This window comes from Tachypleus tridentatus, chromosome 6 (assembly GCF_004210375.1).
Source record: "Tachypleus tridentatus isolate NWPU-2018 chromosome 6, ASM421037v1, whole genome shotgun sequence".
In the NCBI taxonomy this organism is placed as follows: Eukaryota; Metazoa; Arthropoda; class Merostomata; order Xiphosura; family Limulidae; genus Tachypleus; species Tachypleus tridentatus.
In genome coordinates, this window is record NC_134830.1 from 151,732,971 (window position 1) to 151,757,803 (window position 24,833).

Genomic DNA, 24,833 nt, shown 5'->3' on the forward strand with positions numbered 1-24,833 from the left:
CGAAACCGCGACCCTCCAATTAGGAATCGAGTGCCTTAACCACCTAGCCATGTCGGGCCCAGAAGTGTCGAAGTAAGAGTGTTTTTTATAACCAAAATGGCGGCTGAAACCTATTTTGTATAGAAAATACTTTCTTTTGAGTTAGTAACTGTTAGGAATCGTAAGACTTCAATACCTTTTCTCAATCTTTATAGCTAATAGACTCGCATAACCTTTGAACATATCAGTCAGTCCCGTGTTACCTTGACAACAGAATCATATAGGTTTCAGTTTTTATATCTTTATTATGAATCGGAGATTGGACACTTAAAGCTATGGCAGAATACAGACTACCTGGTATCTTGTACGTAGGCGTGTGACATTATAATTAGGGTTTCAATGAAGAAGATAATAGATATCATATATTCCATTACAATTTCTATGAATCAACAAGCCCTTGGATACTTTACGTTCAATTCTTCAGACTATTTTAGTCCTCAAAGTAATTCTCTGGTATAGCAAAGATTAATATACATGTAAAGAATCGTACAAAAACATTTAGAAACTAACAGGATTCCTATTCTACACAAATATATAGTTAGAAGGTAACAAGGATTCCTATTCTACACAAACATATAGTTAGAAGGTGACAAGTATTCCTATTCTACACAAACATATAGTTAGAAGGTGACAAGGATTCCTATTCTACACAAACATATAGTTAGAAGGTGACAAGGATTCCTATTCTACACAAACATATAGTTAGAAGGTAACAAGGATTCCTATTCTACACAAACATATAGTTAGAAGGTAACAAGGATTCCTATTCTACACAAGCATATAGTTAGAAGGTAACAAGGATTCCTATTCTACACAAAGATATAGTTAGAAGGTGACAAGGATTCCTATTCTACACAAACGTATAGTTAGAAGGTGACAAGGATTCCTATTCTACACAAACATATAGTTAGAAGGTGACAAGGATTCCTATTCTACACAAACATATAGTTAGAAGGTGACAAGGATTCCTATTCTACACAAACATATAGTTAGAAGGTGACAAAGATTCCTATTCAACACAAACATACAGTTAGAAGGTGACAAGGATTCCTATTCTACACAAACATATAGTTAGAAGGTGACAAGGATTCCTATTCTACACAAACATATAGTTAGAAGGTGACACGGATTCCTATTCTACACAAACATATAGTTAGAAGGTAACAAGGATTCCTATTCTACACTAACATATAGTTAGAAGGTAACAAGGATTCCTATTCTACACAAAAATATGGTTAGAAGGTAACAAGGATTCCTATTCTACACAAACATATAGTTAGAAGGTAACAAGGATTCCTATTCTACAAAACATATAGTTAGAAGGTGACAAGGATTCCTATTCTATACAAACATATAGTTAGAAGGTGACAAGGATTCCTATTCTACACAAACATATAGTTAGAAGGTAACAAGGATTCCTATTCTACACAAAAATATAGTTAGAAGGTAACAAGGATTCCTATTCTACACAAACATATAGTTAGAAGGTGACAAGGATTCTTATTCTACACAAACATATAGTTAGAAGGTGACAAGGATTCCTATTCTACACAAACATATAGTTAGAAGGTAACAAGGATTCCTATTCTACACAAACATATAGTTAGAAGGTAACAAGGATTCCTATTCTACAAAACATATAGTTAGAAGGTGACAAGGATTCCTATTCTATACAAACATATAGTTAGAAGGTGACAAGGATTCCTATTCTACACAAACATATAGTTAGAAGGTGACAAGGATTCCTATTCTACACAAACATATAGTTAGAAGGTGACAAGGATTCCTATTCTACACAAACATATAGTTAGAAGGTAACAAGGATTCCTATTCTACACAAACATATAGTTAGAAGGTGACAAGGATTCCTATTCTACACAAACATATAGTTAGAAGGTAACAAGGATTCCTATTCTACACAAACATATAGTTAGAAGGTAACAAGGATTCCTATTCTACACAAACATATAGTTAGAAGGTAACAAGGATTCCTATTCTACACAAACATATAGTTAGAAGGTGACAAGGATTCCTATTCTACACAAACATATAGTTAGAAAGTAACAGAGATCCTTATTCTACAAAACCATTTGGTTAGAATATTGTAGTGATTCCTATTGTAAAGTTATTTTGAAAGTAAAATGAATTACCCCACGAGACAAATTTATTGTTTTATTTACCTTTTAAAAATATATCTGTTTTTTTACTGTGTCACCGAAAGAACACCAGGAATCTAACACTGGAAGCAAAACTTGTCCGGAACTTAGCCAGAGTAAGCTTGATAGTATAGCAATAAATATATCATGAAGAGATTTATCAAACGCTTTTGCTCTGTTAGAAAGACAACGTATATCACGTTATTTGTACGTTGTCTTCTACTTGAGAAATAAGCAGTGATGGGTAACAAAGCACATCAGTCATGTAAGTGAATTGTTTTAAACTCAGTTAGACAGCCGTAACCAACTGTCGCGTGCGTTAGGTAAATCAGGCAACGACGTCGTGCTCGTGCACATCTCCACAGGTTCCACGTTTACGTGAAAAGCATGCTCAGCTCGTGCATAAAGCTTTAAGTAAAAGTCGGGAACTGACAACACTTTTACATAAATGCCTATAGTTGGTTTGTTTAAATAGTTCAGTAGGCTTACGACAAACAGTTATTTTGTTTGTGTTTAACTCGCTGTTCGTCTCTTTATCAAATCATTTTCACCTCTCTTTCAATCAGTCCTATTTTGATTATTCTGTCTTTGCTGTGTGTATATATATATACATATATATATATATATTTGATTGTTTCTTTTTCTTCTTTATCTGTCCCCCCCCAAAGTGGCTCAGCGGTATGTCTGTGGACTTATAACGCTAAAATCCGGGTTTCGATACCCGTGGTGGACAAAGCACAGATAGCACATTCTGTAGCTTTGTGCTTAATTCAAAACAAGAACAACTTCTTTATATAGTAATCCTAACTACATTCCCCATTCTGTTTGGGCCCCGGCATGGCCAGGTGGTTAGTGCGCTTGATTCGTAATCTGAGGTTCGCGTGTTCGAATCCCCGTCACACCAAACATGCTCGTCCTTTCAGCCATGGGAACGTTACGGTGTGATATACAATCCCACTATTCGTTGTTAAAAGAGGAACCCAAGAGTTGGCGGTGGGTGGTGATAACTAGCTGCCTTCCCTCTAGTCTTACACTGCTAAATTAGGAACGGTTAGCGCAGATAGCCCTCGAGTAGCTTTGCGCGAAATTCAAAACAAAAACTTCTATTTACGGTTGTCCCCCGCTATACAGCGGTAAGTTTACGAATTTAAAATGCTAAAATCAGGGGTTCGATTCCCGCGGTGTACCCAGCAGATAGCCAGATGTGGCTTTGCATTAATAAAACACACATACTAGTTACGGCATCATTCTCGTTGTGTTTTTTTCCTTCAATCACTGTTTTTGTTTTTATTTCTGTCTTATTATGAAATCACCTTGATCCATCAGTTACCTATGTACCCAACGTTTCTGTGTTTTAACCTTAAATCTCAGTTACTGAACCATACTTTTAACAACCCTCTGTTTTTATTCACCGTTATGTATTCACACCAGTCCTTAACTAATCTACTACGGCTGAATTACGTTCAGTTTCTAATAATCTTATATTTTATTTATCCCCACCCCGCCTGGGAAAGCGGAAAGTTTTACGCACTTCAACGCTAAAATCCGGGGTCCGATTCCCCCCTCAGTGCACTCAGCGTATAGTCCAATGTGGCTTTGCTTTGAAACATGGGGATTTTAAAATAAAAAAATTATAGCAAATCTGGATTCATTTCTTAAACGTTTTCACCAAACTAACCTAATTCTGGTAACTCTGGTCTCCTAACGTCTCTGTAACCGTAGCTCAAAATTACAGACAAATAAAATAAATTTCTTACGAAAAAACTTTTCTAGGAAAAATAAAATATTTTCTAAATGAGATAAAAACACTAGTTAAATTACCTTCTGCTGTAGCTACGACCACGTGAATCACATACAACAACACAAGTCTCATGGAGGAAGAAACAAGACCACGTGCCCTCGTGTATCTGCCAGTGAGAGTGGACTGCCTGGTGAGCTCGCGCTGCCTGAAGATAAATAAGTCAACCGTACTTCATATAGGGCTTCCTGAATCGATGCGGGTTTGTTGAAAACTTTGTAACTGTGAGCAAACCTTGAGATTAGTTGGCGGGAAAGATACACGAGTAGCAGTGGCAGCTGTTTGTGGTTGATATGAACATCTTCGTCCATACGTGGTTCGTGAAACAACTATTTCGTGTTTGTTCGTTTGTTGAATTTCACCCAAAGTTACACGAGGGCTATCTGTACTAGTTCCTTACGTCACCCATGGGATTGATCGTAGGGCTATAACGCTCTCTATGGCTGAAGAGGCGAGAATAGTTGGTGACGGGATTCGAACCCACGACCCATAACTTGTGAGGCGAATGCCCCTAATCACTAGACTAGGCCAGACTCAACTATTTCGTAGATCGGATTAGAATATTTTGTTGTAGTGAAAGAAACGGAGCCTTATCCATTGAGTACATACCACAGTTGTTTATCTTATCCACTCAATATATACCACAGTTGTTTATCTTATCCACTGAATACATAACACAGTTGTTTATCTTATCCACTGAATACATACCACAGTTGTTTATCTTATCCACTGAGTACATACCACAGTTGTTTATCTTATCCACTGAGTACATACCACAGTTGTTTATCTTATCCACTGAGTACATACCACAGTTGTTTATCTTATCCACTGAATACATACCACAGTTGTTTATCTTATCCACTGAGTACATACCACAGTTGTTTATCTTATCCACTGAATATATACCACAGTTTTTTATCTTATCTACTGAGTACATACCACAGTTGTTTATCTTATCCACTGAATATATACCACAGTTGTTTAACTGATCCACTGAATACATACCACAGTTGTTTATCTTATCCTCTGAATACATACCACAGTTGTTTATCTTATCCACTGAATACATACCACAGTTGTTTATCTTATCCACTGAGTACATACCACAGTTGTTTATCCTATCCAAAGAATATATACCACAGTTTTCTACCTTATCTACTGAGTACATACCACAGTTGTTTATCTTATCCACTGAATACATACCACAGTTGTTTATCTTATCCACTGAGTACATACCACAGTTGTTTATCTTATCCACTGAATACATTCCACAGTTGTTTATCTTATCCACTGAATACATACCACAGTTGTTTATCTTATCCACTGAATACATACCACAGTTGTTTATCTTATCCACTGAGTATATACCACAGTTGTTTATCTTATCCACTGAGTACATACCACAGTTGTTTATCTTATCCACTGAATACATATCACAGTTGTTTATCTTATCCACTGAGTACATACCACAGTTGTTTATCCTATCCACAGAATATATACCACAGTTTTGTACCTTATCTACTGAGTACATACCACAGTTGTTTATCTTATCCACTGAATACATACCACAGTTGTTTATCTTATCCACTGAGTACATACCACAGTTGTTTATCTTATCCACTGAATACATTCCACAGTTGTTTATCTTATCCACTGAATACATACCACAGTTGTTTATCTTATCCACTGAATACATACCACAGTTGTTTATCTTATCCACTGAGTATATACCACAGTTGTTTATCTTATCCACTGAGTACATACCACAGTTGTTTATCTTATCCACTGAATATATACCACAATTGTTTATCTTATCCACTGAATACATACCACAGTTGTTTATCTTATCCTCTGAATACATACCACAGTTGTTTATCTTATCCACTGAATACATACCACAGTTGTTTATCTTATCCACTGAGTACATACAACAGTTGTTTATCCTATCCACAGAATATATACCACAGTTTTGTACCTTATCTACTGAGTACATACCACAGTTGTTTATCTTATCCACTGAATACATACCACAGTTGTTTATCTTATCCACTGAGTACATACCACAGTTGTTTATCTTATCCACTGAATACATTCCACAGTTGTTTATCCTATCCACAGAATATATACCACAGTTTTCTACCTTATCTACTGAGTACATACCACAGTTGTTTATCTTATCCACTGAATACATACCACAGTTGTTTATCTTATCCACTGAGTACATACCACAGTTGTTTATCTTATCCACTGAATACATTCCACAGTTGTTTATCTTATCCACTGAATACATACCACAGTTGTTTATCTTATCCACTGAGTATATACCACAGTTGTTTATCTTATCCACTGAGTACATACCACAGTTGTTTATCTTATCCACTGAATACATATCACAGTTGTTTATCTTATCCACTGAATACATACCACAGTTGTTTATCTTATCCACTGAGTACATACCACAGCTGTTTATCTTATCCACTGCATACATACCACAGTTGTTTATCTTATCCACTGAGTACATACCACAATTGTTTATCTTATCCACTGAATACATACCACAGTTGTTTATCTTATCCACTGAATACATACCACAGTTGTTTATCTTATCCACTGAATACATACCACAGTTGTTTATCTTATCCACTGAGTATATACCACAGTTGTTTATCTTATCCACTGAGTACATACCACAGTTGTTTATCTTATCCACTGAATATATACCACAATTGTTTATCTTATCCACTGAGTATATACCACAGTTGTTTATCTTATCCACTGAGTACATACCACAGTTGTTTATCCTATCCACAGAATATATACCACAGTTTTGTACCTTATCTACTGAGTACATACCACAGTTGTTTATCTTATCCACTGAATACATACCACAGTTGTTTATCTTATCCACTGAGTACATACCACAGTTGTTTATCTTATCCACTGAATACATTCCACAGTTGTTTATCTTATCCACTGAATACATACCACAGTTGTTTATCTTATCCACTGAATACATACCACAGTTGTTTATCTTATCCACTGAGTATATACCACAGTTGTTTATCTTATCCACTGAGTACATACCACAGTTGTTTATCTTATCCACTGAATATATACCACAATTGTTTATCTTATCCACTGAATACATACCACAGTTGTTTATCTTATCCACTGAATACATACCACAGTTGTTTATCTTGTCCACTGAATAATTCCACAGTTGTTTATCTTATCCACTGAATAGATACCACAGTTGTTTATCTTATCCACTGAGTACATACCACAGTTGTTTATCTTATCCACTGAATACATTCCACAGTTGTTTATCTTATCCACTGAGTACATACCACAGTTGTTTATCTTATCCACTGAATACATACCACAATTGTTTATCTTATCCACTGAATACATACCACAGTTGTTTATCCTATCCACAGAATATATACCACAGTTTTTTATCTTATCTACTGAGTACATACCACAGTTGTTTATCTTATCCACTGAATACATTCCACAGTTGTTTATCTTATCCACTGAATACATTCCACAGTTGTTTATCTTATCCACTGAATACATACCACAGTTGTTTATCTTATCCACTGAATACATACCACAGTTGTTTATCTTATCCACTGAATACATACCACAGTTGTTTTCCAGGAAGATACGAAACATGGATATTGATTATTTATCTTTCCGAGTTCCTGGTATTAAGCGAAAGGCCCCGACGGCTCTGGATAAATTACATATGGTGTGGTTGACATATTATTACATATTGTTCCATATTTTCACTGGTAAGATCTTGGAATTTTCTCCCATTGATTCTTCTTTGGTAACTTGGCCTTCTCTGAGAACGATAAGACCAGTTTGGTGGTTTCCCATCTCTTCTGAGTGATTAATTATTAATGAATAAGTCTTATTTATAAGAGATTAAGGAAACAATTGGCTGTATTTACAATTCCTTCATTCAGATTGGTTCATGCCACAACCAGTTCCTGTCCATAAAATTAATCATACTTCAGCGATCAGTATTATCTCTGACGTATCTGGTGATCCTGGTGTTGTGTACGAAGAATATTACTGTGATTGTTTGTTTTAGAATTTCGCACAAAGTTACACGGGGGATATCTGCGCTAGACGTCCCTAATTTAGCAGTGTAAGACTAGAGGAAAGGCAGTTAGTCATCACCACTCACTGGAAACTCTTGGGCTATTCTTTTACTAACGAATAGTGGGATTAAATGTAACAGTATAACGCCCCCACGGTTGAAAGGGCGAGCATGTTTGATGTGACGAGGATTCGAACCAGCAACCCTCGATTTACGAGTCGAGGGCCCCAACCACCTGGCCATTCCGAGTCATTGTAAATGAAACAACATAACGACTTCTATATTATTAACATCGTAGGTGAAACAAACTAACGACTTTTATATCATTGACACCATAAGTGAAACAACACAACGACTTCTACAGTATTGACATCGTAAGTGAAACAACATTGCGATCTCTATATTCTTGACGTCACAGCTGTACCGACACAACGACGTACTTCTGCCACTGTATGATATGTAAAAATAAAAAAATAATATCCCAGTCACACCAGGTCTGGACTTTGACACTATTCTTGTAGATTAACAATCGCAGTTAATGTCCTGTAACTCTGTTACGAACAGCACACTTTGTAAAAAAAAAATTCCACCAGAATTGACCTTGGTTCATGGAATGGACTGTCCGGTAGAATACAAAATTATTATTCTGTTCCCAAGAGCATAAACTGGACAACGAATCATCTTGACATTGGAGAACGACACTGTTGATTTTAACTCAAAATTATATCGTTGTGATTGTGCATAGCTATTGTACCCAACAATTCTAATTGGTGGATTTAATTTGTAAGATAGAATTAAAGTTTAAAACTTGAATGAAACCACACACTTAGCAACACGTTATTCATTTAGTTCGCACGATTTTATTAATTGTTTAATATTTTGTTTAGGGCTACAAAAGCTCTAAAACCGGAACTTACTGTGTGCTTGCTTCATTAATTGCTCTAAGACATCCGAAGATCGCGGGTTCGAATCCCTGTCACACCAAACATGCTCGCCCTTTCAGCCGTGGGGGCGTTATAATGTGACGGTCAATCCCACTATTCGTTGTTAAAAGAGTAGCCCAAAAGTTGGCGGTGGGTGGTGATGACCAGCTGCCTTCCCTCTAGTCTTATACTGCTAAGTTAGGAACGGCTAGCGTAGATAGCCCTCGAGTAGTTAGCTTTGCGCAAAATACAAAAAAAACTATGCTCTAAGACATTGAAAACAAGACAGGCGACTTGACTGACATACTGTGGCAGATACAGGAACTAGGTTAGCAGTGAAGGTAGTTGTTCTGAAAAAAATGAAATATAGGAGTGAACGTTTATTCTAAGCTGATGAACTGTTTATTAACTATGTATCACTGTTTGTGGACATTTATAAATGAATCACCCAGGTGTTATGGGTTTCTTCAGATATAATTATGATTGTTTATGTTAGGTGTTGTGGGTTTCTTCAGATTTAGTTATGATTGTTTATGTTATTTCGGTATTGTAGATTTCTTCACATATAGTTATAATTGTTTATGTTACTTAGGTGTTGTGGGTTTCTTCAGATTTAGTTATGATTGTTTATGTTAGTTAGGTGTTGTGGGTTTCTTCAGATATAGTTATAACTGTTTATGTTAGGTGTTGTGGGTTTCTTCAGATTTCGTTATGATTGTTTATGTTAGGTGTTGTGGGTTTCTTCAGATTTAGTTATGATTGTTTATGTTAGGTGTTGTGGGTTTCTTCCAGATTTCGTTATGATTGTTTATGTTAGGTGTTGTGGGTTTCTTCAGATTTAGTTATGATGTTTATGTTATTTAGGTGTTGTGGGTTTCTTCAGATATAGTTATAACTGTTTATGTTAGTTAGGTGTTGTGGGTTTCTTCAGATATAGTTATAATTGTTTATGTTAGCTAGATGTTGTGGGTTTCTTCAGATGTAGTTATAATTGTTTATGTTAGCTAGATGTTGTGGGTTTCTTCCAGATATAGTTATGATTGTTTATGTTAGCCTAGATGTTGTGGGTTTCTTCAGATATAGTTATAATTGTTTTATGTTAGCTAGATGTTGTGGGTTTCGTCAGATATTGTTATGATTGTTTATGTTAGCTAGATGTTGTGGGTTTCTTCAGATATTGTTATAATTGTTTATGTTAGCTAGATGTTGTGGGTTTCTTCAGATATAATGATGATTGTTTATGTTAGGTGTTGTGGGTTTCTTCAGATATAATTATGATTGTTTATGTTAGGTGTTGTGGGTTTCTTCAGATATAATTATGATTGTTTATGTTAGGTGTTGTAGGTTTCTTCAGATATAATTATCATTGTTTTTATGTTAGATGTTGTGGTTTTTTTCAGATTTAGTTATGATTGTTTATGTTAGGTGTTGTGGGTTTCTTCAGATTTAGTTATGATTGTTTATGTTAGCTAGATGTTGTGGGTTTCTTCAGATATAGTTATGATTGTTTATGTTAGCTAGATGTTGTGGGTTTCTTCAGATATAGTTATGATTGTTTATGTTAGCTAGATGTTGTGGGTTTCTTCAGATATAGTTATGATTGTTTATGTTAGCTAGATGTTGTGGGTTTCTTCAGATATATTTATGATTGTTTATGTTAGCTAGATGTTGTGGATTTTTTCAGATATAGTTATGATTGTTTATGTTAGCTAGATGTTGTGGGTTTCTTCAGATATAGTTATAATTGTTTATGTTAGCTAGATGTTGTGGGTTTCTTCAGATATAGTTATAATTGTTTATGTTAGGTGTTGTGGGTTTCTTCAGATTTAGTTATGATGTTTATGTTATTTAGGTGTTGTGGGTTTCTTCAGATATAATTATCATTGTTTATGTTAGATGTTGTGGGTTTTTTTCAGATTTAGTTATGATTGTTTATGTTAGGTGTTGTGGGTTTCTTCAGATTTAGTTATGATTGTTTATGTTAGCTAGATGTTGTGGGTTTCTTCAGATATAGTTATGATTGTTTATGTTAGCTAGATGTTGTGGGTTTCTTCAGATATAGTTATGATTGTTTATGTTAGCTAGATGTTGTGGGTTTCTTCAGATATAGTTATGATTGTTTATGTTAGCTAGATGTTGTGGGTTTCTTCAGATATATTTATGATTGTTTATGTTAGCTAGATGTTGTGGATTTTTTCAGATATAGTTATGATTGTTTATGTTAGCTAGATGTTGTGGGTTTCTTCAGATATAGTTATAATTGTTTATGTTAGCTAGATGTTGTGGGTTTCTTCAGATATAGTTATAATTGTTTATGTTAGGTGTTGTGGGTTTCTTCAGATTTAGTTATGATGTTTATGTTATTTAGGTGTTGTGGGTTTCTTCAGATTTAGTTATGATTGTTTATGTTAGGTGTTGTGGGTTTCTTCAGATTTAGTTATGATGTTTATGTTATTTAGGTGTTGTGGTTTCTTCAGATATAGTTATAATTGTTTATGTTAGTTAGGTGTTGTGAGTTTCTTCAGATATAGTTATGATGTTTATGTTATTTAGGTGTTGTGGGTTTCTTCAGATTTAGTTATGATGTTTATGTTATTTAGGTGTTGTGGGTTTCTTCAGATATAGTTATGATTGTTTATGTTAGCTAGATGTTGTGGGTTTCTTCAGATATAGTTATAATTGTTTATGTTAGGTGTTGTGGGTTTCTTCAGATATAGTTATGATTGTTTATGTTAGCTAGATGTTGTGGGTTTCTTCAGATATAGTTATGATTGTTTATGTTAGCTAGATGTTGTGGGTTTCTTCAGATATAGTTATAATTGTTTATGTTAGGTGTTGTGGGTTTCCTCAGATATAATTATGATTGTTTATGTTAGGTGTTGTGGGTTTCTTCAGATATAATTATGATTGTTTATGTTAGGTGTTGTGGGTTTTTCAGATTTAGTTATGATTGTTTATGTTAGGTGTTGTGGGTTTCCTCAGATATAATTATGATTGTTTATGTTAGGTGTTGTGGGTTTCTTCAGATATAATTATGATTGTTTATGTTAGGTGTTGTGGGTTTTTCACATTTAGTTATGATTGTTTATGTTAGGTGTTGTGGGTTTCTTCAGATATAGTTATAATTGTTTATGTTAGCTAGTGGGTTTCTTCAGATATAGTTATGATTGTTTATGCTAGCTAGATGTTGTGGGTTTCTTCAGATATAGTTATAATTGTTTATGTTAGCTAGATGTTGTAGGTTTCTTCAGATATAGTTATGATTGTTTATGTTAGCTAGATGTTGTGGGTTTCTTCAGATATAGTTATGATTGTTTATGTTAGCTAGATGTTGTGGGTTTCTTCAGATATAGTTATAATTGTTTATGTTAGCTAGATGTTGTGGGTTTCTTCAGATATAGTTATGATTGTTTATGTTAGCTAGATGTTGTGGGTATCTTCAGATATAGTTATAACTGACTTACTCAAGTCAAATGTTGTAAATTTTTTCGGGTTCGATTGAAATAGTAAGTGTGTTGATGTCAACTTTTCCAGAACACGTTTATTCGTTGTTGTTTTTATATTGAAACATCTTGTAAGAACGAAAATAAATTTATTTCTTAAGAAATGAGCTCACCGTTTCCACCATGTTATGAGCTCACCGTTTCTACCATGTTATCCCTTAACAAAGTCACTTGGTTCTTGACTAGTGATCTAATTTTCTGATGGAACTTGGAAGAAAAGAAGGAAGACACGATATTTAATTTCCCATTTCAAAGACGATCCAAAGAGAAGACTTAAAACTACTTAATACCATAATAAGTGACGTCACCCTGAATCTTCCTCAGGTAATAACACTTCATCCTCTTACTTAGTCTCGAAGAGTTTCTCTTACGGCTTCAGTTCGCATCTTCGTGGCCAGCCAATCAACGAATTCTTTTCAAGGGGCAAAGAAACGGGCTTAAACAATAAAAAATACCACTTGAAGAGAAGCCAATGAAATAAGATAAGTTATAAAACGTAATAACATTTCTGTTTAATCGTAATAGAAGACTGCTAGGGGAAAAAATTACTGATAAAGATTTGATACGTGTCTCTTGAAATCCAATTTCTGATTCCGTAGGAAGTCACTTATCCTTATTACTAGAAACGAGCGAAATGAGCTGATTCAAAGTAAAACCACGCTAGCGTAACATCTGTCTGTCTGTCCGTCTTCTACTATCAGTCTCTTTATCTGTCTGCGGTTCTGTCTCTTTGTCTGTGTATCTGTGGTTTAACAAAAATATTTTGGGCTCGTTTGTGTGGTTACGTCATTCGTTTTCATACAAACAGTTTGATCCTCAACGGAATCCATCAAGAAATTCAAGTTGCGATAAAAATACCGGGAAGATTTGGTACTCAATCTGAAGAGAGTAAGACCGTATTCCAGGGATTTGGTGAGATGCAGACAAGTGCCATGGCTTTTGGTATTCAAGTTATAACCGATGAAATGCACACCGATAAAATTTTCGGTATGTTAACCTCAAAAAACCACAATTTATTGGCAAAAGTGCTCACCTTTCAACAGTATTCGACCACGAATATATGAAGCTAAAGGCGTTAGGCGGACTGTGGTCCTCATATAACGTAGTAAAAGTGTTCATGTTCAGACAGATATCAAACTTGGCTACTTACAGTGACAGGTAAGCTTCGTTAAGAGTTTTACTCGGCCATTTCAGTCAAGAGAACTCGCGAAAACCGCGAAGAACACTGTTTTATATAGATGAGGAACCAGATCTTGTATTGCGTAACATATGCAGCTACTACCGTGTTTTTTGTGAGAATTTCAGATTGGGGTACGGAATTTCCTCCATCATGGCCCAAAAATTAGTGCGAATTTCATCAATCCAGATATTTCAACCAATCAAGTTGCTACTCAGAGTTTAAAACAACGAGAGAATGCTGGGAAGTTTAATAGGGCGTGGCATGGTGCGGTGGTTAATACACTCGCGTTGCGGGTTCAAATCCCGAACCAGAACCCCTGCTTACCCTTTTAGCCGTTGGACGTTATAAAGTAACGGCCAATCCCACTCTTTGTTGGTAAAAAGCAGATCAAGAGGTGACGGTGGGTGGTACTGATCAGTTGCTTTATTTCTAGTCTATCACTTCAGATTTATGAACAGCTAACGCAAACAACTGTGCGCGAAATCAAACCAGGAAACAGAATAGACACGATTTAAATGCAGAAAACTGGGGAGACGTTAGATACAAAACAGGAAAATTTCCAGTTAACGTCCACTTGATAATACGTTTAAGGCTTATTATTACTCCTAAATTAATCAACGTTCCTGCAACATGTTAGTAGGTGTGACATGGAATTTATTTATTTATTTTGTTAACCACCTGGGGCAACTGCTACTCACATACTCGTGACACCTGCACGTATTTCAGTCTCGCTAAGCAACTTAGTACACACCAAGGACCGATTGGAGTCAGCGTTAGTGAGATGTTCGTAAGATGCTTTTTACTTTTCACTATCTACATTTCGTTCCACTAGGTAGCGCTATCATTTGTTCTGTTTCCAAGGAGCGTCCGAAATTAAGTTTTGACTCTCTTGTGTACAGTATGTTCTGTTTCGGTGATTCTCTTTAGAAGGTGATGAAAACCAGTGCAGCACGAGTCAGGTAAAATGCAATGGACTTCTCACCCGAGGGTTATAAATGTTGGGACTCGATTTAGTTTTCTGTCAACTCGGTCTTTCTGTCTTCTTTTTTCTTTTACAGTATTAGAATCTATTAAAATGTAACGCACATAAAGAAAACTCAGTATAGTTGTTTATTTTATCTCGTAAACCTGAATTTCAGCTCTTGGGGGCTGTCTGCTCTCTCTCTCTATCACTGGGAACCAAGCCCCGTATTTTAACGTTGTAAGAATCTAAACTAACCGAAAAATAAGGAAATACCTTTTACGGTTAATCCTACTGTAGAATATAATCAGTTATTCTTTTGGAATTGATATAAATCTAATTATTTATTCTATGGGAGTTATGGTAATGGATTTGAATATAATTAGTTATTCTGTGAGGACAGCACAACTTTATGGGAGTTGATTCTATCTTTATTGGCCTGGTGGTTAAGGCGCTCGACTCGGAATCTGAGGGTCATGGATTCACCGTCCCCGGATGTACTCGTCTTTCAGCCATGAGTGCATTATAGTGTGACTACCAATTCCATTATTTGTTGGTAAAAGAGTAGGTCAACAGTTTGCGGTCTGGATGGTGATGTCTACCTGCTTTCTCTTTAGTCTATCACTGCTAAATTAGGGACGGCTATCGCAGATAAGCCTTCGTGTGGGTCTATGGGTAATTAAACAAACAAACGAACGTATCTTTAATTTTTAGGATAATGCACACTGCGTAACAGTTTTTGAAACATCTTTGGTTCAGACGATTTTTATTAACCATAATGGAAAAATTCCTGCAGACACATTGAACTAAATCTCACCATAACATGGCTGGATTTAGTTGGAACTTTGATCCAAGATACCAGCACCATTAATTGGTGCTACAGGTCACAGTGACAGACCTGGAACTTAGATCTAAGCTACCACTGTCATTTATTGTTGTTTTAGCAACATTTATTGTCATGCTAAAATTGATTGTTGTCTTTAGCAACATGCATTGGTTATTCGTGTTGATTTTCATCTAAGGCCTTGTCTTGCTGCTTCATTAAGCAGGCCCGGGCATGGCCAGGCGGTTAAGGCGTTTGACTCGTAATCGGAGGAACTCGGGTTCGAATTCCTGTCACATCAAACATGCTCGCTCTTTCACTCATGGGGGCGTTATAATGTGACGGTCAATCCAACTATTCGTTGGTAAAAGAGTATCCCAAGAGTTGGCGGTGGCGATGACTAGCTGCCTTCCCTCTAGTCTTATACTGCAAAATTAGGGACGGCTAGCGCAGATAGCCCTCGTGTAGCTTTACGCGAAATTTCAAAAACAAACAAAAGGTCAAAAACAATATATTGAACAGAATCTTATAACAAAAATAGAGTGATGAAGTACAACAAAGAGAACAATGGATCTTCATATGACAAGCACCGAGGCATGACAAACAATGATGTTAATATTACAATACTACAGAAGAAACGAAACAAATAGAATATATATGTTTGTTGAGAACAAAGCTGCGCACACGTTTGTGATCTATCGAGTATCGAAACTCGATCTTTCGCGCAAGAGGCTCTCAGACTGATTGGAGGTATAAAAACGAAAAAAACAAATCAAAAGAGAGACACAAATGACTTACTGTGATACTGTTCTAAAAGTCTTACAGTTTGAAATAACTGAAAAAATAAAATAATTCAATTTTTTGGAAAAACAAACAAATCATTCACATACTGGTGATTACAATATATGAAATTATAAATTATAAGACTTAATAACAAAAAGTACTATGGTACTGCTGTCAAATAAACCAGCCCTAAATTACTGATAAAACAGTACTATACAACAGTACTAAACTACAGTACTATACAACAGTACTATACTACAGTACTATACAACAGTACTATACTACAGTACCATACAACAGTACTAAACTACAGTACTATACAACAGTACTAAACTACAGTACTATACAACAGTACTATACAACAGTACTATACTACAGTACTAAACTACAGTACTATACAACAGTACTATACTACAGTACTATACAACAGTACTAAACTACAGTACTATACAACAGTACTATACTACATTACTATACTACAGTACTATACAACAGTACTATAGATCAGTACTATACAACAGTACTATACTACATTACTATACTACAGTACTATACAACAGTACTATACTACATTACTATACAACAGTACTATACTACATTACTATACAACAGTACTATACTACAGATTACTATACAACAGTACTATAGTACATTACTATACTACAGTACTATAGAACAGTACCATACTACAGTACTATAGAACAGTACTATACTACAGTACTATAGAACAGTACCATACTACAGTACTATAGAACAGTACCATACTACAGTACTATAGAACAGTACTAAACTACATTACTATACAACAGTACTATAGAACAGTACTATAGTACAGTACTATACTACATTACTATACAACAGTACTATAGAACAGTACTATAGTACAGTACTATACTACATTACTATACAACAGTACTATACTACATTACTATACAACAGTACTATACAACAGTACTATACTACATTACTATACTACAGTACTATAGAACAGTACCATACTACAGTACTATAGAACAGTACTATACTACAGTACTATAGAACAGTACCATACTACAGTACTATACAACAGTACTATACTACATTACTATACAACAGTACCATACTACATTACTATACAACGGTACTATATTACTATACTTGAAAATAAAGACAACATCGCTTGCTAGATTAAGGTTTGTTTTTGAATTTCTAACAAAGTTACACAAGGACTATTTGCGCTGTCTGTCCCTAATTTAACAGTGTAAGACTAGAGAAAAGAAAGGTAGTCATCACCACCCACCGCCAACTCTTGGGATAGTCTTTTACCAACAAATAGTGGGATTGAATGTACTATTATATTGCCCCCACGCGCGATCGTCAGATTACGAGTCGAGCGCCCCCTAACCACCTAACCATGCCGAGCCTTGCTAGCTTTAAGGTTTTCTATATATTTTTATTTTAGCGCTAAATTACACAATGGGCTATTTGCTATTTCTCCACGGTAAGGAATCGAATCCAGATTGTATCACTAAAAACCGTAAACTAACTGCTAACCCAACAGATGACCTCTGAAGATCTCAACAACGATATAACGTAACTGTTGGATTGAGCGGATACTGTTGTTGTTGTTTTGAATTACGCACAAAGCTATACAATGGGTTATCTGTGCTCTGCCCACCACGGGTATTGAAACCCGGGTTTTAGCGTTGTAAGACTGCAGACATACCGCTGAGCCCCTGGGGGGGTTGAGCGGATACTGAAAAAATTGAGAATTATATTTGAGAGTCGGCGGGAAAACTGTTTGAAGTGAATGTTATACATAATGATTTCATATCCATTCTAACTATATATTTACTGTTGTTGTTTAATATAGCCAGGTAGGAGAAAATGGTAAAGCGAATGTCAGTCATGGTTATAAGTTATAAAAATCATTTATTTAACAACAATAACAACAATAAGTTGTAATAATCCATGAACGTAACTATTCCCTCCCTCTTGTCCAACTCCAACTAAAGTCAAGATGACATTCAATCCCACTATTCGTTCGTAAAAGAGTAACCCAAGAGTTGGCGGTGGATAGTTATGACTAGCTGCCTTCCCTCTAGTCTTACATTCTAAATTGGCCCGGCATGGTCAGGTGGCTAAGGCACTGGACTCGTATTCTCAGGGTCGCGGATTCGAATCCCTGTCGCACCAGACATGTTCGCCCTTTCAGCCGTAGGGCGTTATAACGTGAGGGTCAATCCCGCTATTCGTTGGTAAAAGAGTAGCCCAAGAGTTGGCGGTGGGTGGTGATGACTAGCTGTCTTCCTCTAGTCTCACACTGCTAAATTACGGATGGCTGGCACAGATAGCCCCCATGTAACTTTGCGCGAAACTCAAAACAAACCAAGATAACATACCAGGGAATATCATATCAGCATTTTCATGTATTTCATAATAACACCAGAAAATGTGATGTTGTTGTTTCGTACATGATTTAAAGAAAACAGTAGATTTTATTATTAAAGTTTAGTGAAAATCTTCTTCATTCTTGAATCTTGAAACGTTTTAGTTGGACTGTTTTGAAAACAGTAGACGTCCTAACGGTATTTACACTTATATTAACACTTGTATGTTGTTTCATCTCCGATGTTTAGTCTCATTTCGCAAGGGAGGTGGTCCAGGGGGGATATGGTCCCCCATTTCCAGAACAAAACCAAAACAAAACAAGCAGAATGAAACAGAAGTGAAATACAGAGACTTTTTTCACTCACTTTGTAAAGTCTAAAGTAAGAAATGATTAATCTACACCATAAACAAAAATAAGACATTCCTAATTACTGTTAGTAAAACGGTAACTTTGTTTACTAATCAACATATCTTCGAGGAATTACGTGTATTATTACAACTGTAAAATTAAACTTATATTTTGATCCGCTCTCTCCTCTCAGAATCTTATTTCTACCCCTATTTAGCTAAACATGAAACTCTCTTGAGAAAGAATTCGAGCAGTTCGTTATTACGTGGAGATTAATGGAGAGCTGGTTGTAGAATCGAAGAACGCGCACTTAATATTAAGTGCCTCTTATACGTGCCTCACTTTCTAGCTCTGGCCGAGTATTAAAACCTTAAAACTATGAGTTTGTTAGTCAGCCTTATTCTCTGTTAACAGTTTTAGAAAACATAATTGAAAAAGTCATACACTTACTTCATATAAAAGACTTTTCCTTTACTGCTATGAAGCTGAAACGAAATTATTACAGATGACTGAAGAATATACATAGTGAACATCGAATATGAGCGCATCCATAACAGGTTACTGTGGTAGACCTGGAATTATATCTAAGCTATCAATGTTGTTAATTGGTACTACAGAATATAAGTAGTTCCAGTTGTTATATTTTACTGTTGTTGAGTGTAATATAATGTATCTATCATTGTTAAGATGACGAAGAACTCATAGTGTTGGCTTTAGAGGTTAATATAATGTATCTATCATTGTTAAGATGACGAACAACTCATAATGTTGGATTTAGAGGTTAATATAATGTATCTATCATTGTTAAGATGACGAAGAACTCATAGTGTTGGCTTTAGAGGTTAATATAATGTATCTATCATTGTTAAGATGACGAAGAACTCATAGTGTTGGCTTTAGAGGTTAATATAATGTATCTATCATTGTTAAGATGACGAACAACTCATAGTGTTGGTTTTAGAGGTTAGTATAATGTATCTATCATTGTTAAGATGACGAAGAACTCATAGTGTTGGCTTTAGAGGTTAATATAATGTATCTATCATTGTTAAGATGACGAACAACTCATAATGTTGGCTTTAGAGGTTAATATAATGTATCTATCATTGTTAAGATGACGAAGAACTCATAGTGTTGGCTTTAGAGGTTAATATAATGTATCTATCATTGTTAAGATGACGAAGAACTCATAGTGTTGGCTTTAGAGGTTAATATAATGTATCTATCATTGTTAAGATGACAAAGAACTCATAGTGTTGGTTTTAGAGGTTAATATAATGTATCTATCATTGTTAAGATGACGAAGAACTGATAGTGTTGGCTTTACAGGTTAATATAATGTATCTATCATTGTTAAGATGACGAAGAACTCATAGTGTTGGCTTTAGAGGTTAATATAATGTATCTATCATTGTTAAGATGACAAAGAACTCATAGTGTTGGTTTTAGAGGTTAATATAATGTATCTATCATTGTTAAGATGACGAAGAACTGATAGTGTTGGCTTTACAGGTTAATATAATGTATCTATCATTGTTAAGATGACGAAGAACTCATAGTGTTGGCTTTAGAGGTTAATATAATGTATCTATCATTGTTAAGATGACGAAGAACTCATAGTGTTGGCTTTAGAGGTTAATATAATGTATCTATCATTGTTAAGATGACGAAGAACTCATAGTGTTGGCTTTAGAGGTTAATATAATGTATCTATCATTGTTAAGATGACGAAGAACTCATAGTGTTGGCTTTAGAAGTTAATATAATGTATCTATCATTGTTAAGATGACAAAGAACTCATAGTGTTGGTTTTAGAGGTTAATATAATGTATCTATCATTGTTAAGATGACGAAGAACTCATAGTGTTGGCTTTAGAGGTTAATATAATGTATCTATCATTGTTAAGATGACAAAGAACTCATAGTGTTGGCTTTAGAGGTTAATATAATGTATCTATCATTGTTAAGATGACGAAGAACTCATAGTGTTGGTTTTAGAGGTTAATATAATGTATCTATCATTGTTAAGATGACGAAGAACTGACAGTGTTGGCTTTACAGGTTAATATAATGTATCTATCATTGTTAAGATGACGAAGAACTCATAGTGTTGGCTTTAGAAGTTAATATAATGTATCTATCATTGTTAAGATGACGAAGAACTCATAGTGTTGGCTTTAGAGGTTAATATAATGTATCTATCATTGTTAAGATGACAAAGAACTCATAGTGTTGGTTTTAAAGGTTAATATAATGTATCTATTATTGTTGAGATGACGAAGAACTCATAGTGTTGGCTTTAGAAGTTAATATAATGTATCTATCATTGTTAAGATGACGAAGAACTCATAGTGTTGGCTTTAGAGGTTAATATAATGTATCTATCATTGTTAACATGACAAAGAACTCATAGTGTTGGTTTTAGAGGTTAATATAATGTATCTATCATTGTTAAGATGACGAAGAACTGATAGTGTTGGCTTTAGAGGTTAATATAATGTATCTATCATTGTTAAGATGACGAAGAACTCATAGTGTTGGCTTTAGAAGTTAATATAATGTATCTATCATTGTTAAGATGACGAAGAACTCATAGTGTTGGCTTTAGAGGTTAATATAATGTATCTATCATTGTTAAGATGACAAAGAACTCATAGTGTTGGCTTTAGAGGTTAATATAATGTATCTATCATTGTTAACATGACAAAGAACTCATAGTGTTGGTTTTAGAGGTTAATATAATGTATCTATCATTGTTAAGATGACGAAGAACTGATAGTGTTGGCTTTACAGGTTAATATAATGTATCTATCATTGTTAAGATGACGAAGAACTCAAAGTGTTGGCTTTAGAAGTTAATATAATGTATCTATCATTGTTAAGATGACGAAGAACTCATAGTGTTGGCTTTAGAGGTTAATATAATGTATCTATCATTGTTAAGATGACAAAGAACTCATAGTGTTGGTTTTAAAGGTTAATATAATGTATCTATTATTGTTGAGATGACGAAGAACTCATAGTGTTGGCTTTAGAAGTTAATATAATGTATCTATCGTTGTTAAGATGACGAAAAACTCATAGTGTTGGCTTTAGAGGTTAATATAATGTATCTATTATTGTTAAGATGACGAACAACTCATAGTGTTGGCTTTAGAGGTTAATATAATGTATCTATCATTGTTGAGATGACGAACAACTCATAGTGTTGGTTTTAGAGGTTAATATAATGTATCTATCATTGTTAAGATGACGAAAAACTCATAGTGTTGGCTTTAGAGGTTAATATAATGTATCTATTATTGTTGAGATGACGAAGAACTCATAGTGTTGGCTTTAGAGGTTAATATAATGTATCTATCATTGTTAAGATGACGAAGAACTCATAGTGTTGGCTTTAGAGGTTAATATAATGTATCTATTATTGTTGAGATGACGAAGAACTGATAGTGTTGGCTTTAGAGGTTAATATAATGTATCTATCATTGTTGAGATGGCGAACAACTCATAGTGTTGGCTTTAGAGGTTAATATAATGTATCTATCATTGTTGAGATGACGAAGAACTCATAGTGTTGGCTTTAGAGGTTAATATAATGTATCTATCATTGTTGAGATGACGAAAGACTCATAGTGTTGGCTTTAGAGGTTAATATAATGTATCTTTCATTGTTGAGATGACGAAAGACTCATAGTGTTGGCTCTAGAGGTTAATATAATGTATCTATCATTGTTAAGATGACGAAAGACTCATAGTGTTGGCTTTAGAGGTTAATATAATGTATCTATAATTGTTGAGATGACGAAAGACTCATAGTGTTGGCTTCAGAGGTTAATATAATGTATCTATCATTGTTAAGATGACGAAAGATTCATAGTGTTGGCTTTAGAGGTTAATATAATGTATCTATCATTGTTGAGATGACGAACAATTCATAGCGTTGGCTTTAGAGGTTAATATAATGTATCTATTATTGTTGAGATGACGAACAATTCATAGAGATTAAAACGTGTTGCTCTAAAGTCTTCCGGTTGTTTCAAGTTCTGATAGAACCATTGTGTTTATATATACACACTGAACTGTATAAAACAGTGTTGTGTTTATATATACACACTGAACTGTATAAAACAGTGCACATTATTGACGACAGTGAGGAAAATGGTAACTTGTCATTTGTTACCCCGAATGCTCTGCTCTCGAACAAAAGGTGTTGAAATATTATTTCAGTCTGTGACTTTAAATTTTTACTATTCGATTAGAGTAGCCCAAGAACTGACGGTAGGTACTACTGGTTGGGCTTTAGTCTCTCAGATTAAGTTAGAAATGGTTGTGCGAGATACCCCTTGTGTAGCTTTACGTGATGTTCCATGTACCAAGAGTGAGATGAAGTAAAGATGTGTATGTTTGTTTTGAATTTCGCGCAAAGCTACACGAGAGCCATCTGCACATAGCCGCCTCTAATTTAGCAGTGTAAGAATAGAGAGAAGGCAGCTAGTCATCACCATCCACCGCCAAGTTTTGGGCTATTCTGTTATCAACGAATTATGGGATTGACTGCACATTATAACGCTCCCGCGGCTGAAAGAGTAACCATGTTTTGCGTGAAGGGGATTCGAATCCATGACCCTGAGATTACGAGTCGAGTGCCTTATTCACTTGCCTATGCCGGGCCTAAAGTAAAAATGTAATGACTTCACTTGTTCCTATCTGAAAGACTTCACTTACACATATCTGAAAGTAATCACTCTTTAATTTCACTGAAGAGGTAACATCTTGATGTAAAAGATTTTGTTGAAGTGGCACATTGAAAACCTCCTAGTGCAATAGACAGATAGTAATGCAGAAGACGCTTGTTTGTTGTAAAGTACAAAGGTACACCGAGGACTATCTGTGTTGTAAGGCCCGGCATGGCGAGATATTTAGGGAATTTGACTCACAATCTGAGGGTTGTGGATTTGAATCCCTGTACAACCAAACAAAATCGTCCCTTTTCTGCCTTGGGGGAGTTATAAGGTAACAGTCAATGCCAATTTTCGTTAGTAAATGAGTAGCCCAACAGTAGGCAGTGGGTGGCAATGACTAGTTGCTTTCCCTCTAGTCTCTCACTGTTAAATTCACCACAAATATCGAAACCCGGTTTTTAGCGGAGTGAAGCCTTCAGAGGTACAGCTAAACCACTCGTAACACCAGAGGATCTTCAAATTCAGTTTCACATATAATACTTATGGTTATATTAAACAAACATTACATAATTACTTAAGCCTATTCTTCTGAAAAGTCCGTTTAAAATATCTTAGAAGTGAGAAACGTTAGGTAGAGTAAACAAGGGTCTTAAATGTCTTTTTTTTTAAGATTGTTTCGCTCCACTAAGACCATCTTAAAGCCTTTAGTAAGAAGATTAGGTGACTTTTCTATCCCTAAACTTGTATGGAAGTGATTCGTGAGTTTTCTAGCTTTTTGTGGATTTTGTATTCAGTAATACCACGTGATATAATTCTAGAGCGTTATTGATTGATAATTAATTCAGAATAAACAGACCCACTACACTTCGTTGCACAGTTCTTCAGGTTGTAAAGTTATTTACGTAATACTACCAAGAGGGGAATTTTTCCATCAGGCTTAATGTCCGTGTCCAAACTTTGAATGTTTCACTGTTTAATCCTAGAGAATATTTTATAAACTACGTTTATCAGTCACGAACTTAAGACTTAGAATTCTAAAAAACGTGATACTTTACTCTGTACGTTAAGGAAATACTTAACATAGCCTATTTCTCAAGTTAACGCCTTCAAGTTTCTGTTTCCTTATGTTAAGCACAAAGCTACACAAAGGGCTGTCTG

At 35.1% G+C, this 24,833-nt stretch overlaps 1 protein-coding gene across 1 annotated transcript in view; it reads right to left on the minus strand.

Annotated features, from left to right (window-relative positions):
* The window catches only part of LOC143254076 (uncharacterized), a 37,421-nt gene extending 33,290 nt beyond the window's left edge, over positions 1–4,131 (minus strand). The window contains exon 1 of the mRNA XM_076508824.1: positions 4,017–4,131. Within this exon, the coding sequence (XP_076364939.1) occupies positions 4,017–4,068 (52 nt within the window). The 5' untranslated portion in view covers positions 4,069–4,131. The remainder of the gene's footprint in view (positions 1–4,016) is intronic.
* Between the last annotated feature and the right edge of the window lie 20,702 nt (positions 4,132–24,833).